At 41.8% G+C, this 18,353-nt stretch overlaps 1 protein-coding gene across 1 annotated transcript in view; it reads left to right on the top strand.

Moving 5' to 3' along the window:
- Positions 1-18,353, top strand: part of LOC136885238 (adenylyl cyclase 78C) — a 1,041,122-nt gene that overhangs the window by 171,945 nt on the left and 850,824 nt on the right. Inside the window, exon 2 of the mRNA XM_067157709.2 lies at positions 3,494-3,809. Within this exon, the coding sequence (XP_067013810.2) occupies positions 3,769-3,809 (41 nt within the window). The 5' untranslated portion in view covers positions 3,494-3,768. The remainder of the gene's footprint in view (positions 1-3,493; positions 3,810-18,353) is intronic.

Genomic DNA, 18,353 nt, shown 5'->3' on the forward strand with positions numbered 1-18,353 from the left:
TATTTATACAAATCCACAGCCGCGGCATTCTTGGTGACCAAGGCCTATGGTAACGACTAATGTGACGTCACTTAAGTCACAAATTTTGTCGCGTTACACAAATTTTCGGATGACGCCGAACCATAAGACATATTCTTGTCAAAAATTGGATTTTGTATGAAGGTGAAAATATTTGTCGTCAAGTTTTTGCGGACACCGTTGTAACCTTGGCAACCGGTGTTCGTCAACTCTGTACACTAGGTCAGTAGCGTTATCTATACGTAGCTAAAAGAATGCAAGCATCAGCAGAACGAGCACCACCATTTACTACATATCGTACTTGGTGATTATCTGACATCGACCTGAAGTCGGCACCTTGTCAAGAGTTTCACAAGTTTCCAGTCACTTGCACTAGGTGCGCCGCTGCGGTGTCGAGTCGCCACGTAAACAACCCCTCGTCTGTACATTAATATATATACACGGAGTGGGCAAAAGTCATCGGGGGAGACTGAATGTTTAGTTGATGACGAGTTGCTCCTCAGAACGGCAGCAATACGGTGAGGCATGGACTCTACAAGGTGGTTCTGGAGGGATCTGGACCCACAGTGGTCGTAACTTCACTGGAGTGCTCCTCCAACTACCTGCCTGCCACCACAGAGCGGTGACATGGCGTCTCCATCAGGGTACTCTAGTGCTAGAAGGGGATGGTCTGATAACGTGCACCTGTCAGCGTACCCTGCAGTCAGACAAAGGGGCCTAATTGAGATCATGAGAACGCCGCCCAGACCAGAACTGAGCCACCTCCCGCCTGGACACAGCCTTGTTGATCCGTAGCTTCCTGGGGCATAGGCCACACTCGATACACCTGGAGCCGGGATGATCGGACCATACCATACACCGCCACTGTTCCATGGTCCATTGCAGGTGATCGCGGGCCCATGCGCGTCGTTGAGCTCTGTGTCGAGGTGTCGGCTGGTGAAGGCTATGCGGTGCAGTTGCTTCCTTACAGTCCTGGTAGAAATGGACTCCTGACTCACCAACATTCAACCTGGGGGTGATCTGACTCAAAGTAGCTCGCCGAGCACCCAGTATGACGTGATGTCCATTCGTTAAACACCCGTGGTTTTCCCGTGCGGCGGTTTACGCGGGTGGTAACATTCTCTCTGCGATATTGACGATCCACCCTCGACACTGTTGACCTCGGAAACGTGAATTCTCATGCAATCTCCGCAATGCTATGATCCAGGCGCCGTGTGCTGATAATCATCCCACGTTCAAACTCGCGACGTGTTGCCATCTTCACGACAATAGCGTCTGTGACAGATGCTCAGCTACGCCACAACATTCAGGTGACATACATGACACATTTTCTAATGGGACACCACTTCCCGTAACTTTTGACCACTCAGTGTATATACATAGACCTGTGTGTTCGTATTTTCACTTTGCAGCCAAAACTACCAACCGCAGACCACTGATGTGTGTGTGTGTGGTAGTCGCCTCGATGCTCCCATCGCACACTACAGCGGTTAACTAACCTTACACCCTGGCACTAACGCCCTGAAGGGCCTTGGCCTATCAAGCGACCGCTACTCAGCCTGAAGACATCCAGATTACGAGGTGTCGTGTAGTCAGCAGGACGAATCATCTCGGCCGTTATTCTTGGCTTTCTAGACCGGGTGCGCTATCTCACCGTCAGACAGCTCCTCAATTCTAATCACGTAGACCCCGAACCAGCCCTCAGATCCAGGTAAAAATCCGTGAGTTGGCTGGGAATCGAACCCGGGGCCTCCGGATAAGGGACAGGCACGTTACCCCTACACCATGGGGCCGGTGCACTATAGTAGTTGCGTGTCGGTAGCTGTGGTGGTGTGGGAGATGTGGGGCTTGAAAGTGGCTGACTTCGTCATTGAATGTATTAATATGAGTGACAGTGTACTGGAAGAATCGGAGTGAGAATATACTGCACTCTACAAAACCGTGATTTGTAGTCCTTGGTTTTATATACCGTCTTTGATTCATTTGGCAGGAGTGTGGTGATCTCAGAACCATAACAGTTTGTTGCTTGTACATCTCTGAGAATTTTCTGTAATTCTTGAATATAAACTGAAACAGCTCCTTAACAATATCAACGAGGCAGTAATCCTAACCGGCAAAGCAAAAGGAAAATCAGTTTTCATACCAGGAGTTCCAATGATCTCAAATGATTTGTTATTTTGTTTCAAACTATTACAAATTCCAGTGAGATTACCTCGTAGTATGACAACCAATAAATCTCAGGAGTCAAACGTTCCACTACTGCGGAGTTAATTTGAAGGATTATTCTTTGTTAAAATGGTCAGCTCTTCGTTGCTGTCTCGTGTGTAGGACAAGGAGAAAATCTGTTTGTGCGTGCGCCGGGCAAGAAGACATCAAATGTAATGTATATGAATGTATTTTTATGAATTTATTTAGTATGTAAGATGTTAATGTAATCCCCCCTAAAAAGAAGAAACAGGAAAAGAGTGGTCTTTTAATTCCCGTCTTCTTTATTATATGGAGAAAAATCGCACGGATGTACAATTAAAAATGCCAGCGAAGCGGGTTGTCTTTAGCTGGTCTGTAAACAAATATTTGTTTCGTTCCAACAATATTGTATTTTTCCTCGCGAAAAATAATTAATTAAGCCTATATGCTAACTCAAGGTTTCTTAATCTTTTCCTCTCCATGTTACGTAACGTAATCAGGATTCGTAACATTTCTTATCACCAGGCTCCATCCAGCAGTTAGCACTACTGATAGGATCAATTATTACTATTATTCCAAAATTCCTTTAGTATCGTGAGTAGCCTCGAGATTCCTGGCAAGCGCCGAATATCTGGTAAACACTAGACTCCAATGCTCAGTGATCATTGCGTGGAGGGCCCACTACCCCTATTCCAGTTTATTCTTTTGTTAATTGACAGGCTCCATCCAGGAGTTACCACTGCAGGAGGGAGCTATTTTATTATCTATATTATTACAAACTCTCAGTATTATCGTGAGTTTCCTCGCGATTCCTTGGCAAACTCCGAATTTATAGTAAACGCCAGGCTACACCGGTCAGTGATCGCTGCGTGAAGAGCCACTATGCCTATCACAGCATGTTTGTTATTTATAACTGTATATTAGATTGATTTGTTCACTACAAACAGTACAGGATCTAAGTTGGAGGTGAGCTCTGTACAGACTCTTTGGAAATAAATATAAATAATTAAGCCTCTACACTCCTGCCCTCTATTACAAACTCTCGTACATTTCTTCCGCTGCACGGGGAAGTATAGAATTGTGAATATGTAATCGCTCTCTCGTGTAAGCCCAAAACCATATCTACTGTTCTCTGCTTAGTTTTATGGCGGCTTCATCCTGATTATAGCCTGCCCTTAAAAATTTCGATTCCGTATTATAATTCCAGAGTGAGCTTTGCAAGGGAAAGAAAATGACGCGGTCTGTCTTAAAAGTTTTACAGAGATGCTTGTCTTGTTACTCTCCACAGATCATGAAGAGGGTGTCCTCAAGGTTCGATGATGGGACCAGCGTATTGCGTGACAGGACCCCTAGCTGCGGTACTCAACAACAGCAATTGGTAGAGATTAGCTGAGGTTCTTCGAGAGGAATAACAAGTGAATTAGTGTTCGTGTGACAATAGGATCGTGTTCTAGAGTTCTATGGGTGGTGCTAATGATCGTGTGAAGTGAGTGTTTGTGTTTTGTGAAATAGTGGCCAACACTTTCAGGCACGCTGTTGTCCAACTACTCACCTGTTGCTGGCATGGAGACGGAGGACGAGGATGAGTTTGACGACTACTTACAGTAAGTAAATGCATGGATTTACTATAGTTGGTGTTGTAGGACTCTAAATGCATTGACCATACCAGAATATACTAAGGGAAAAAACGTTGTATGTTTCCCCCTTCATCCTCTTCTTCTTTATGTACCGTCTGCACGTCGGCGATTGGTGATCATCAATACAGTCCAGCCTGCCGGCTCGAAACAGAGATGCAGAGTAAAATTCATACCGTTCCCGCAAATTTTTGATCCATGAGATCTTCCTCCTTCCTGGTCTTCGCCGTTCTTTGATTTTGTATTCTATAATTAGCTGCTGGAATAGGTGCTTGTTGTCTCTAGTCACGTGGCTAAGATATTGGAGTTTCTGTCGCTTGATATTGTAAAACACTTCAATCTCCTCCAGCACCTCGGTGTTTCTCGCCGTGTCGGTCCTCGGTACACGAAGCATGAGACAGTATGGGCACATTTCAAATGCCTCCAACTTCTTCTCCAAGGTTTTGGTCAACATCCACCCCTCATGTTAGTAAGGGGAGTGTTTATCGCTTGAGGACACTTAGTGTAATATTAATTAACATAAATAAATAATTAAAATGTCCGGAATTTGGGCGCCAGAGCTCACCAAAGTGGATTCCTCGAATTTTGATTGTGCACGATAATTCTCTCTCTCCCAGCGCCCGTACATAGAACTGCGTACTGGTACATCTGTTTCAGGCTTTAATTAACTGTCTGAAAACGATTAAACTGATAGGAATTGCACATTGGTTCTCCAATAACTTCATACTAATTTAAAATATACTATAATCTGACGTAATAATAACCTGTACATTATTACTTTATCAACACACAATAAATATAACATAGCAGCGCACTCAATAAATATTTACAGCTGCTGGAAGACTTCCTGTGTACATTCAATAATCCTAGAGCGAAAAGCATTGGGAAACGACACCGAGAACGGCACTGTCATTTGTAGTTTTTTTTAAAAAAAGATACTTGTTCGTGGCGTCGACTTCTGCAGATCTTTCGCCACTACTTTCACGATATGAAAAGAACCTACGTGTAAGTGTAATTGCGCAAGTGTAAAGTGTTGAATTTGAGGGAAGGAACGTTGAGGACGACACAAACACCCAGTCCCCAGGCCAGCGATATTAATCATTTACATTAAAAAGCCCTGACACGGCCGGGAATGGAACCATGCCCCCCCCCCTCGGGTGACAGGCGGACGGGTTGCCCTCTACACCGCGGGGCCGTACTGAACGATAGTTACAATGCATGTATAAGTTATATTTCCCTTCACTGTTTTTGTGTATCAACACAAATTGCCGGGTCTCGCCATCGACACATGGTATACCACTTTGATACTGTATCTCTTTAAGCACTGGAGGTAATACTTGGTTTTTTGAGACACTTTCGCTTGGACAAATACAATCGTTTTGTCTGTGCCTTGAAAACCAGGCCATAGATTACCGGAAGTTGCCATAAGGTATAGAAGACCAAGTACAGATAGTAAATCAGTACACTAGCACTAGAGTTGTATAATTATTAGCAAGTAAAGTACAACATTGCTCCGTTCGTCAATAATCAATCCTACATTCGTTAAGTTCACAGTTCCTAGTAATTTGTTCCTCAGAGCGCGTCCTTCCAAGGTATCAATAGACCACTTCATCCTCACTCCATCTCGATACGTCCAAGCTCGTTCAGGTGTGTTTGTCTAAACAGGAGCGACAGATTTCCCGTGCTATGGAAACACGAGACTATTTCCCGATAACGCCCGAAGTTAAGATTAGATAGGTACGAGGCTGACTTCAGGATATCCATGTCTTAGATGTGGGACTCTCCGCGTGACTCACTAAAGTATCCCTGGATGTTTTTCCAAACCTGGAAAAAGGTGTGTCTCCCGACCGCCTGTTCAACATAAATTACTAGGATCTAACATGGAGACTCCAGATTTAAATATTCTTATCGTAGGGGATAATGACCTAGCTGTTAGGCCCCTTTAAGCAATAAACATCATCATCAATATTCGTATATTAGGCTAATACAACAATAAAATATTAATAATACATTATAATACAGTGCGGGGTTGTGATAAATGTACCTCGGATTTGTAGGTGGTAATAGGTTAGAATGCAAAGTAATTTGGTTTGTAGGAAGTGTCATGCAACCCGTTGTACCATAATGTAGGAAGAGTAGCATAAACTCAAGGAGTTCTATAGGCTGTACCCCTAATATCTATGCAAATCAGATAGTGTGGTCGTTGCACAGTGTAGGGTACACCTGTTACTGGCTTAAGTATGTTTGCATTTTAACCTATCCGCACCTAATAATCCGGACTCTAGTGATAAATGTACGAGGGTCGAGTCATACGTCATGGCAACTACTTTTTCCTCGCGAACAGGAGACAACACGGAAAATCTAAGATATGCATTTGGAAATATAGGGCATGCACTTATACATACTGCCTGAAGACAAATTCTGACATCTGGCGATTCTCGTAGGAAAGTGTCAGAACAGAGGCCAATGGTAAGTATTGTTTTATTATGGTATAGACAGCAAATACACAAGACTACGTACAAAGGACAGGTCTACACTGGTTACAGATCTTCGAAATAATCACCCAAGTTTCCACTGTACGTTGCCAGCGGTGGGGCAGGCTCTGAATGCCATTCGCTGCATGTGTATCGCTAACGTGTGACACCTCTCTCCGAAATGCTGTTACGATGTCCTCTTTGTTAGCAAACCGTTGTCCACCTAATGCTTCCCGCAGCTCTGCATGGCATTGGCGTGCTATTTTAATATACGATCGTTGCTCCTGCTTGTTGACTTCCATTTTGTGACGCTCTCACTCACACACTGAACTTGGGAGCATTCTTAGGGTCACACTGTTGTTTACATACACCATCTAGTGGCATCATACGCAAGTACATACCGTACGTTTCCAAATGCATATCTTAGATTTTCCGTGTTGTCTCCTGTTCGCGAGAAAAAGACTAGTTGACATGACTTATGACTCGACCTACATACCATCACGGTAGTTTCGTTTTCAGGTAAAGATCTCGGTACACAGCACATACTTCATTTTGATAAAGTTGCTGCTGGATTGTTCAATGCAAGCTTAGATTTCCTGGCTGCAGTCCGATTTGTCATTCAGAAGCACCCACAATATTTGTGCGAACATAAGGCTTAATCAGTAACTGTTTTAATGAGGTATCAATAACTTCCTCGCTGACAACCATGAATTTTGTTTTCCGAACACGTTTTCCTGAAGCCATAATCATTCCTAATTGCGTTCACATGATTCAACAATACTTGGAGATCTTCAGTGCTTCCAGTCCTGTGTCATCTGCATATCGGAAATAATTCATGACTTTGCCGTTGATGACAATGTATTGATGAAACCGGCCTAACATGATTGCCTCCGAATAAAAGTTAAGATAAGCATTGGAGATAGCGCGGAGCCTTGTGAAACGCCACGTCTAATTTTTACTTCATCGGACAACGTGTCATCCAGTCGGATGTTCGCTCGTTGGTTCCAGTAGAAGTTCCTCTTCATACGTAAGAAAACTAGATAAATTATTACATACTCAATCACTATCCAAAGCGTTTTGTTTCTTAGCATGTTTCTAAACACAATCCTGCAACCTCCAGAACAATTTCTTAAAGCTTTTATTTCAGCCGTTTCCTCACTGTAGGCGACTATTGTATCATCCTCAGGGCTGGAGAATAAATGGCTCAGAACGTGTTCTTCACAGTAGATATGAAAAGAAACTGATAGGCTGTACTAGCCGATAGAGTTATGTACATGAAGAATCTCTCATGTGTTGTAATTCAAAATGATAAACACGTAGACATTTTTCATCGTCGTATTTATTCATTTAAATTTCCATTTACGCACGTATTTTGCTTAGCAAAGATCGAAATTTTATTGAACAAAAGAGAATGATTTGAGAAGTAAGAAATGAATGATACTCAATAAGGTCAAAGCGGTTGTTGCTGCATCGCCTTTAACGTCCTATTGGATTTTACAGGGTGTCCTTGAAAAGGTTTCCAATATTCACAGAGGAGGTAGCACCAAACAAACGTACGAAATAAACATTGGTAGCAAACCCACTATCTTCCGAGTTATGGCCCACTACCATGTCTTTGATCAACTCTTCACAACAAATGCTCGATGTGACCACCATCCAATGCAATACAGCCTTCCACCGTACGTCGCATGGAATCACACATTCGTTGGAACACCCCTAGCTGCTGTCGAATTGCATCACAGCCATTGAACACCACGTTCTCTTAGTGTATCCACATCATTTATGGGAACCGCATATACCATACCCCAACGCCAAAAATCTTAAAGCTTAAGGTCAGGCGAAAGAACAGGCCAAATCATTCCCCCAGCTCACGGAAGACCGGTGTTACGTGCCACCTAAACATAAGATGGAAATGGACCGGTGCCAATTCATGCACGAACCACATTTGCAGTCGTTTACGACCAATTATTAGGTAGGTACGTATTTCCGTTTTTTGTTGTTGCATACGATCCTCTGTAAATTATTGGAACATCGTGATTAATGATGGTAGTGGTCCGCAGCTCCGAAGATATTGAGTTTACGACCAATGTTTATAGGACCTTCTTTGTCCTCTTTGTTGCATGATGCTTACTTTGAACCTCTTTCAACAACATCCTGTATAAATACCGTATTAAAAATCATTTGCGTAGCGAATTTCATCCAAGGAGCGTACGAATAACTAGCGATGAAGAAGAGTAAAGAATCGTATGAATCTAATCTTGCGAGAAATGTATACTGACGATGCGGCACACGTCATGACTAATTACTACGCATCATAGCTTGCTATTCTGGTTGGAACCGAAACCAACCCTGTTGTGCACTTCTGATAACACTGGGCAACAAAATTTAAATTTTTGTTTGTTAAATGGAAGTGAAAGGGTGTTTCTGGTACATTTTTTTCTTCTGATTTCAAATCTGTTTTTAGAACTTTTCTATCACGCACAGTTTTTGAGTAATTTTCAAAAAATTAAAAAAATGTTATTCCGACTAAAATTTATTATCTAAACATAAAAATTTCATTTACATACCTAAAAAGTATGAGAGGTAGATTTTCGGCTGAACTTAGCTTGAGGAACATACCTTTTGAGTGACCAGCAGTAGTCAGCCAGCATATTTGGACCCCATTTTCCCCGGTAACGGCTTTCAAATTCGACGATGTCTTGATGGAAACGTTCCCCGTGTTCGTCTGAGACACCGCCGAGATTTTCAGGGAATAAGTCAAGATGCGAGTCCAAGAGTGATATTACATCCCACGTGTTCATAGTTTTGTAGAAGTTTACTCATATGTTCCCTGTAATTCTCTGACCTGTAGTTTCCTAGAAAGTTTGTGACCACCTTAAATGATGACCATGCAGTTGTTCGTATGTTTTTAACTTGCTTTCAAACACTGTATCTTTCATCAGTTCTTTGATCTGAGGACCAACAAATATGCCTTCCTTTAGTTTACCTACAGATAGTTTTGGAAATTTGGTTTGGAGAAATTGAAATGCATCCGTACTATGATCAAGTGCTTTTACAAAATTCTTAATCAAACCTAGTCTTATGTGTAATGGGGGCAGTACGATTTTGTCAGATGCAACAAGAGTCTGATGAACGACATTTTCCTGTCTTGGAGTAAATGACTGTCTTTTTGGCCAGTTCTTTTTTATATAGTGATTATTTCTATCTCGACTATTCCACTCGCATAAAAAGCAGCAACATTTCGTATATCCTAACTGCAAACCAAGTAAGAGAGCTACAACTTTCAAATCTGAACATATCTGCTAGGAATACTTTTCATACTGGATAGCGGATAGTACCATTTCCATGTTCTCACATGATTCCTGTAAGTTAGCTGCATGGGCTACAGGAACTGATGGAAATGTATTTCCATTGTTAAGCAGTACCGCTTTCAAACTTCTTTTTGAAGAATCAATGAATAAACGCCATTCTTCTGAATTATGCTGCTGCCCTAGTAATTCGAAGAGACCTGTAACATCATTGCAGAAAACCAGTTCTTCCTTTTTAGAAAAAAGATGCTCAAATTCCTTTTGACGTTGGCGGAAGAAGCAGACTTTGGTATCTTTCTCTATAAGGTGCCAGCCTTTTAGTCTTGAAACGAGTAATTCTGATTTGGCTTTAGACAAATTAAGATCACGAACCAAATCATTTAGATCTGATTGTGTAAGTAAATGAGGCTCAGAAGAAGCTGCAGAACTTTCTACGAAGGGTTGGTCATCATCCATTTTATCATCACATAACTCTTCACCAACATCAACTACTTCATCTCCATGCATCAACGATCTATCTGGTGGAGAAGGTATAGGAAGCCCTGGACCATGTAGAACCGGTCAGGTTGCTGATTTCAGAGACGGATATACAACTGTATGTTTTGACTTTGAAGATATACCAGAGATATTAGTCACACAAAAATAGCAATCGGTCAAATGATCCGTAGGTTCCCTCCACTGCATCGGAATTCCAAAAGGCATATGGCGAGTCCCCTTCATCCATCCAGTCAGTAGAGTTACACATGAAGCACAACACATGTTAGGGGCCCAATTCTGATTCAGATCCATCTTGCAATCAAAATACAACTCATAAGCTTCATTAATTAAAGTAGTAACACTTCGCCTCTGCGCTTTAAGGGTTAACTCGCCATATATATACAGAAATTATCTGGTTTATTTTTACAGTTGCGAGGCATTTTTCACACAATAAAATAAAACACTACGGTATATTGAACACAAACTATCTCCTTTCAATAGACTTTGGAAGCACAACTCTATGCAGACAGTCGCATGAAAGAAATCTCTAATTCAACTGACAACTGCAATGTTTTAAAGTTTCTAATTGTTGTGGCAACAATGAATAATATGGAATTCTGTACATTCCTAAGAGAATAAAAAGTTTAAAAAATATGGTAAGAGTATGATAAACCAACAATTATAATAGTTTATTAATCTTTGTTAATGGTAGCATGCTAACCCGTAAATATGAAAACAAAGATTTGAAATTACAAGCAAACTGTGGGTGATGGGAAGTTTCTGGTTTCATATTCGTAATCAGCACACAAAAGTACATAAGAATCACCATAAATTATACATTTAACAAAATCATTGTTGACCAGTGTGATTAATTTCTATTCCATATGGCGGGTAGGAAGGACTGCATGTGGAGTGCATAATGTTCTCCTTTACTTCTTAGGATGCCTCTATATCTTTTGCTTGTTTACTTGTGCATTTATGACACATGATATGGGCGTACTTCAAATTACATTTGCTCACATTGCATTGATACACATTTTGTCAGTTGACTAGCAATCGGAGTCTATGCAGGTATGTACGCATGCCGTCAGAGCGGGCTCGTACAGTACTGGAAATAATTAATGGCCCATATCTTGTAGTCATAAGAGATTAGTCTCATGTCACGTGTTACACGAGGTGTTAGCGCAGTCACTTAACGGGAAAAGGTAGAGTTGTGTCGTTAAAAGTAGAAGTACATTGCTCAGAATTTGAAAGGAATGGTATTTCTGTATGTATGTACGCGTATCACGAGAAAATGGCTGAAGAAAAATTAATGAAAATCGGTAGACGAAGTCAGGGAATGAGGAACTATAATCTGGGCTATAATTAATTTTATTCACGCTGGATGAAATGGTAGTATAGGGGAAGGCGCCTAAAGTTTAATTTTTAAGTAACTATGTTATTGTTCTTATCAAAATGTTCTACATAACAAAAGATATAGAGAATGCAATTTCTGATCATTTATATCATATAGTTTTACCATACCGACTATGATAATAGAATTCATGAATTTGGAGTTTTATTGCTTCATCTCTATCAACGCCGAGCATTGCTAAAATGGAAGATGTGGCTCAGTCTTGTTAACTGGTGATGGTGGTGCTTTTGTCATGATCAGTCCTAAGATTTTGATAACATGTCATCTCTTCACTGGTGTACAACAGACATTGCTAACTTGTACACAGATTCTGATCACAGTTTCCGCATTTTATAAATGCTAATTTTTTACTGAAAATGAAAATGAAAACCCACAACCTGTTTTCCAGTCATTGACCGGGTCAGGGATGTGATGAATGAAGCAGATATAGGCTATTAGTATGATGGGGTCGCCACTCCCAAAGTGATTTATTAATGACTGATAAATGCTATGAAATGAGAATGGAGAGTGTTGCTGGAATGAAAGGTGACAGGGAAAACCGGAGTACCCGGAGAAAAACCTGTCCCGCCTCCGCTTGGTCCAGCACAAATCTCACATGGAGTAACCGGGATTTGAACCACGGTATCCAGCGGTGAGAGGCCGACGCGCTGCCGTCTGAGCCACGGAGGCCTAATTTTTTACTATAATCCCTAATAGTGCATATTTAAGCCCGTGAGCAGCCTCACGTTGGCCGGTAATTCCTCCATTAGGTCAAAATCCATACTGTCTCGTGAGAAGCCTTCACATCTCCTGGTAATCCTAGTTCATAGTTCCTTAGGGCTAGGGCTAGGCGGCTCTCCAGTAGTGAGTTGACTGTGAGCCTGTAAGTTCAATAAATATAATATATATAAATGCTAATTTAATAGGTCATATTTTTGCCATTTCGTATTTTTAGTCCATTTTCTAAAATTATACGTCAATATTTGGTCATCTTATGGAATTTATTAGACTATTTTGTACTTTTTAGTCATTTTCTTACATGTTTGAAGATTATGACGCATTTACGCGTGTGGTATTCGATGTTATCGCAACGGAGACTTTAAATCTTCACAACGCTTTGTCAATCTGGGGACTGATGAAACTTTATTCATCACTTAGTTTTTGGAAATGCCCACATTCCAGGAGAGAGACCTCCCATTGGAGAAGACTTCCTTGAGAACAGTGGAGACTTTCTTCTGAAGACGTGGAGCAAAGTTCTCTGCGAAACGTAACGAGTTTCATCTTGTTCTCTTGACATGGAATAAGCGCAAAAGTTCATCGTCATGGAATAAGCACAAAAACCCATTGTCTTGGAGTAAGCACAAAAGCTCATCGTCATGGAATAAGCACGAAAGTTCATTGTCATGTCTAGAACATAAATATAGGCTATACCAACTAGATTAGGAAACTGATAGGTAAAATTTAATTTACGATGTATGTCTTTTAAAAGTTTTCGGATCATTTTAGTGGATTTTTGCTGTCGTTCTATAGATCATTTTTAAACGATTTTTGGTCTTAAAAATCCTGGCCTTGGTCGTCGTTTTCTTGAGGTGAAGAAGGGGTTCCTCATCAGGGCTAGGAAAATTGTAAAGATGACTATGGAAAGAGAAAAATGTCGTGAAGGAACGGAAGAAAGGAGGAAGTCACCTTTACACTGGATGTCCTAATATCACAGTCCGAAGAAAACTAGATGTGAAGGCCTATAATATCGGAACCCGACACTTGGCTTTCTTTTATATCGGAAGGGAGAGATGAAATCAAGGTCAGTAATAATACAAAACAATATGAAACTGCATCTACCCTCCGTGGTTCAGGTGGCTGCACGTCGGCTTCTCGCCGCTGGATTCCGTAGTTCAAATTCCAGTTACTCCATGCCAGATTTGTGCTGGACAAAGCGGAGGAAGGTCATCTTATTCTTGAGCCACTCTCATTTTCCCTGTCCTTCAACACTATCCAATATCATTGTATTTTATCTGCCAGTCATTAATCATTGCCCTAGAGGAGTGCGACAGACTTCGGCAGCCGGCACAGTTCCTACCATCGCCGCTAGATGGGGCTTCATTCATTCCATTCCTGACCCAGTTAAATGACTGGAAACAGGCTGTAGATTGTCATTTTTCATGAAACTGCAAAGGGCCACAGAAAACAAGAAACCAAGTATGTCACGACAAGCCAATGACAGTGAGAAAGGTGTGCACTAATGCACCTCAGGATCTGGCGAGCAACATGAGGGGTGGACAAAGATATAATCACGCATATGCTTCAGCTAGTTGTTAATATAGACAACGAATGGGCATCCTACATAGTCATTCGAGATCCGACAGTGCCGGGCTGAGGGCTCAGACGGTTGAAGCACTGGGCTTCTGACCTCATCTTGGCAGGTTCGATCCTGGCTCAGTCCGGTGGTATTTGAAGGTGCTCAAATGCGTCAACCTCGTGTCGGTAGATTTACACACACGTAATAGAACTCATGCGGGAATACATTCTGGCGCCTCGTCGTGTCCAAAAACCGTAAAAGAATATAGTGGGACGTAAAGCAAATACCATTATTATTATTATTATTATTATTATTATTATTATTATTATTATTATTATTATTATTATTATTATTATTAGCCCATCTGGTGGCCATGATCGTTAAGGCGTTGACGTCTAAACGGTCTGACACCGAGGTTAGCCGTTCGAGTCCCGTTGATTGAATAAATGTTCACCATCAGAATGTTGGCCGGCAGGGTAGGGGAGGTGGTGATATACAATTTCTAATCACTAGATTGCGTGCCAAAAGCCTGGATTAAATTCCAAACGTCTCCGCAGTGCTCATACGGAGTGAGGGCATATGACGCTGTTGATAGTGATTCGTCCGTCGGATGGGGACGTTAAGCGTTGAGCAGTTCCCTTGGTGCTACTCGAGAGGAGTAGGCTATGTGCCGGCACCGGGTTTCACCCTCTCCCTACTATCGTATATCACGTCATTCATTTCAGCTCATTAACTCCTCTGATGAGGTTGACGTCAGGAAGGACATACGGTCATAAGAACCCGTCACGACAGATTCATCTCACCTCACCTCATGCCGGACCCTGTAGAGAAACGGGACATGGGTTGGACAAACGAAACATTATTATTATTATTATTATTATTATTATTATTATTATTATTATTATTATTATTATTATTATTATTATTATTATTATTATACATCCGTCAGTGTATATGAAGCACCGTTGCAAAGGGTTACCAGAATTAATAATCCTCGAAGTGGGAGCCTCGGGCTGAGAAGCCACAGGGCTGGTTTACATCACGATAAGCATCACATAACATCTCTTTATAGTGTGTGAAGCGTCCCCATCGTCGTCGTGTGGCTTGGGTGCGGTGACAATCTCGGCACTGTACTGTATGTGTTTATAGCCACGTCAGTTTCTATAACTGTTTCAACAAGCTGAGAAACTAGCAGTGGACACAAGCCAAAAATAATGCTTTATGATCCGTGAAGCAGTACTTCACCCACACATCTGACGCAGAGAGATTCATAACACGAGCAGTAATAATCGTGCCATTCGTATCAAACATCTCTTGTAGGCTACACACGTCTCAAATGAGAACGAAAGAAATATGAAGCACTTAATAAGGTAAGCATCTAAAAAGCTTGAACGCAATGGGATAAAACGTCGCTCGTATTTCTGAGTGCAAGGCATCGGAGAAAGACATTGCAGCCCAAACTCTGCGTCCCACTCCCCTCGACCCACCTTGCACGGCTTGCTGCTGAATGCCCGATAGGTGCGGGGTCCTGTCGGATAGGTGTGCTAGACTTCGCTCCGTCATATCGCCAATGCTAGTGCGGGGATCGGGAGGATAGGTGTGCTAGGCTTCGCTCCGTCAGATCGCCACTGCTAACGAAGGAGAGAGAGCTGTAAACACTCCGAAGTTCTCCGGAAGTTTCCGAATTGGCATATGCGTTTCTCATCGTATATACATCTTTACCTCATACTTCTGCCTTAATTATTCAGATTTAACAAAGTGCTGGTATTTCACTTCCTTTTGTTTCTGCATCCTTGTAGAAACACTGCGGGCCTACTGTTATAGGTAGATATGCCAAAATGAAATGCAATCTTTCAGGTTTAGTGCAGGGCCTACTCTTTGGTTGGTTGGAATCGAACCTGTGGGTCGGACACCACCACTGCTTTCCCAAGGAAGCTAGTAAACCAGTGAACGATGGGTACGACTTCTGGTAATGCTGTAAAATTCAAAATTTTAATTTAATAGTAATAATGGTGCATGTATAGGCTTAATGGTAACCTAATGCGGATGCAGTGAATGGCGAAGACGTGATAAATGCCCAGTCCCAAAGCCAAGGGAATTAAGAATACGAGGGGATTGATTCTGAGAACTGAACCGGGCTCATCGGACGAAACGCAAGCATTCTATCCATTTCGCCACTAAGCCGGACTTTAATTTGCTAAACCATAGGCTACAATCTCGACTGATCAAGTGTTGATTATTGACAGTAGCAGAGGCCAGGGCAGTAGCTTGTGAAGGAGCAGTGACAACACAGCAGGCTATTGGCTGCAGCTCAGAACGCTTAGGGCTTGACATTCACTGAACCCGCCAGCGAAAGGGGGTAACCTAAGTCTAGTGGTTGCCCACGTCTTGATTCCAACACTCGCGACTGTTAGACCACGAATGATCTCTATTGTAGCAGACAAAGTATTTATGGACATTTTAGAACAAACATTCCTCGTTCATTGTTGCAGGAATGATCAGTTCCACGCAGCCAAACAGGTGACTCTCATTGTTTTAACGTGAACATTTTTTTGGTGGTATCTGGAATTAGCTACACCGTTGTAACCATGACAACCACTGTTCGTCTATGTACACCAGGTCAGTAGCGCCATCTTCTCACTGTGCGCTTTCTTCCTGTAACTAAGAGCTTGAGGAAATCTCGTGTGAAGTGAACCCTGTTCTACTCCTCGGCTCAGAATTAAAATCCTTGAACAGGCCGGAAAACTAACCCAGGGCCTTGGAACAAGAGATAGGTACCTAATAATAATAATAATAATAATAATAATAATAATAATAATAATAATAATAATAATAATAATAATAATACTGAGACGACACAACAGCGATCTATACCAGCATATGGAGAGGATAACGGACACGATTCGGAAAAGGAGGATTAATTTTTATGGCCATATAGCACGCATGAGCACACAGAGACAAACCAATAGGATCTTTTCCTACTTTCTTAACAAGAAAACCAAGGGACCCTGGTTTATCGAAGTTGAAAAAGACCTTCAAGAAATAGGAATCACACTCGAAGACATCCAGAAACGTGCTCCTCTCCAGAAAAAGCTCCAGGGATACAAGAGGTTCCAAGAAAGGCCAAAGTTGAAAACAGGCAAGAAGTGGACTGATGAAAGGAAGGAGACTCACAGAACGAGAATGCGTGAGTACTGGGGAAGAATTAAAGCTCAAGGTTGCAAACGGTTGAAATAACGTGGTCCACAGCAGGCCGAAACGAAGAAAGAATAATAATAATAATAATAATAATAATAATAATAATAATAATAATAATAATAATAAGCCCGCCTGGTGGCCATAATCGTTAAGGCGCTGAAGTTAAACGGTCTGATATCGAGGTTAGCCGGTTCGAGTCCTGTTGGTCGAAAGAATTTTCACCATCAGAATGTTGGCCGGCAGGGTAGGGGAGGTGGTGGTTTACAATTTCTAATCACTAGATTGCGTGCCAAAAGCCTGGATTGAATTCTGAACCTCTCCGCAGTGCTCATATGGAGTGAGGGCATATGACACTGTTGATAGTGATTCGTCCGTCGGATGGGGACGTTAAGTCTTGAGCAGACCCCTTGGTGCTGTTCGACAGGTGTAGGCTATGTGCCGGCACCGGGTTTCACCCTCTCCCTACTATCGTATATCACGTCATTCATTTCATCTCATTAACTCTTCTGACGAGGTTGACGTCAGGAAGGGCATCCGGTCATAAAAACCCGCCACGACAGATTCATCTCACCTCACACCCGACCGCGTAGAGAAACGAGCCAAGCGTTGGACAAACATAATAATAATAATAATAATAATAATAATAATAATAATAATAATAATAATAATAATAATAATATAATAAAAATGCCGGGCGAGTTGGCCGAGCGCGTAGAGGCGCGCGGCTAGAGCTTGCATCCGGGAGATAGTAGGTTCGAATCCCACTATCGGCAGCCCTGAAGATGGTTTTCCGTGGTTTCCCATTTTCACACCAGGCAAATGCTGGGGCTGTACCTTAATTAAGGCCACGGCCGCTTCCTTCCAACTCCTAGGCCTATCCTATCCCATCGTGGCCATAAGACCTATCTGTGTCGGTGCGACGTAAAGCCCCTAGCAAAATAATAATAATAATAATAATAATAATAATAATAATAATAATAATAATAATAATAATAAAATTTGTTATTGCAGCCAATGGCCAAAAGAAATTTACATTAATGACACATTAGTCATCTCTGCAGAAGGCTGTTAGTGACTCGTGCCGATAAGTACAAATCATGGCATGATAACGTTGTCAGCTCTTACCACAACGTTCACACACACAGTCCGTGTCTGGTTGATGGAATTTCTAAGTTTTACATGACTTATAATGAAATCCATGTATTGCAAATCGTGTAACCAAGTGTCTGAGCTCATATTCCCCTCCTTGCCAGTCTTTGTAAATCATTGCGTCCCTCGAGTAAAATTCGCTCGATATCTCACTCTTCTTTGCTGTTAATTTCTCTATGAAGTGTAGATATGTTGGTGTAGTTGGTAGCGGTAGGTGAC

This window comes from Anabrus simplex, chromosome 14, assembly GCF_040414725.1.
Source record: "Anabrus simplex isolate iqAnaSimp1 chromosome 14, ASM4041472v1, whole genome shotgun sequence".
Taxonomy (NCBI): domain Eukaryota; kingdom Metazoa; phylum Arthropoda; class Insecta; order Orthoptera; family Tettigoniidae; genus Anabrus; species Anabrus simplex.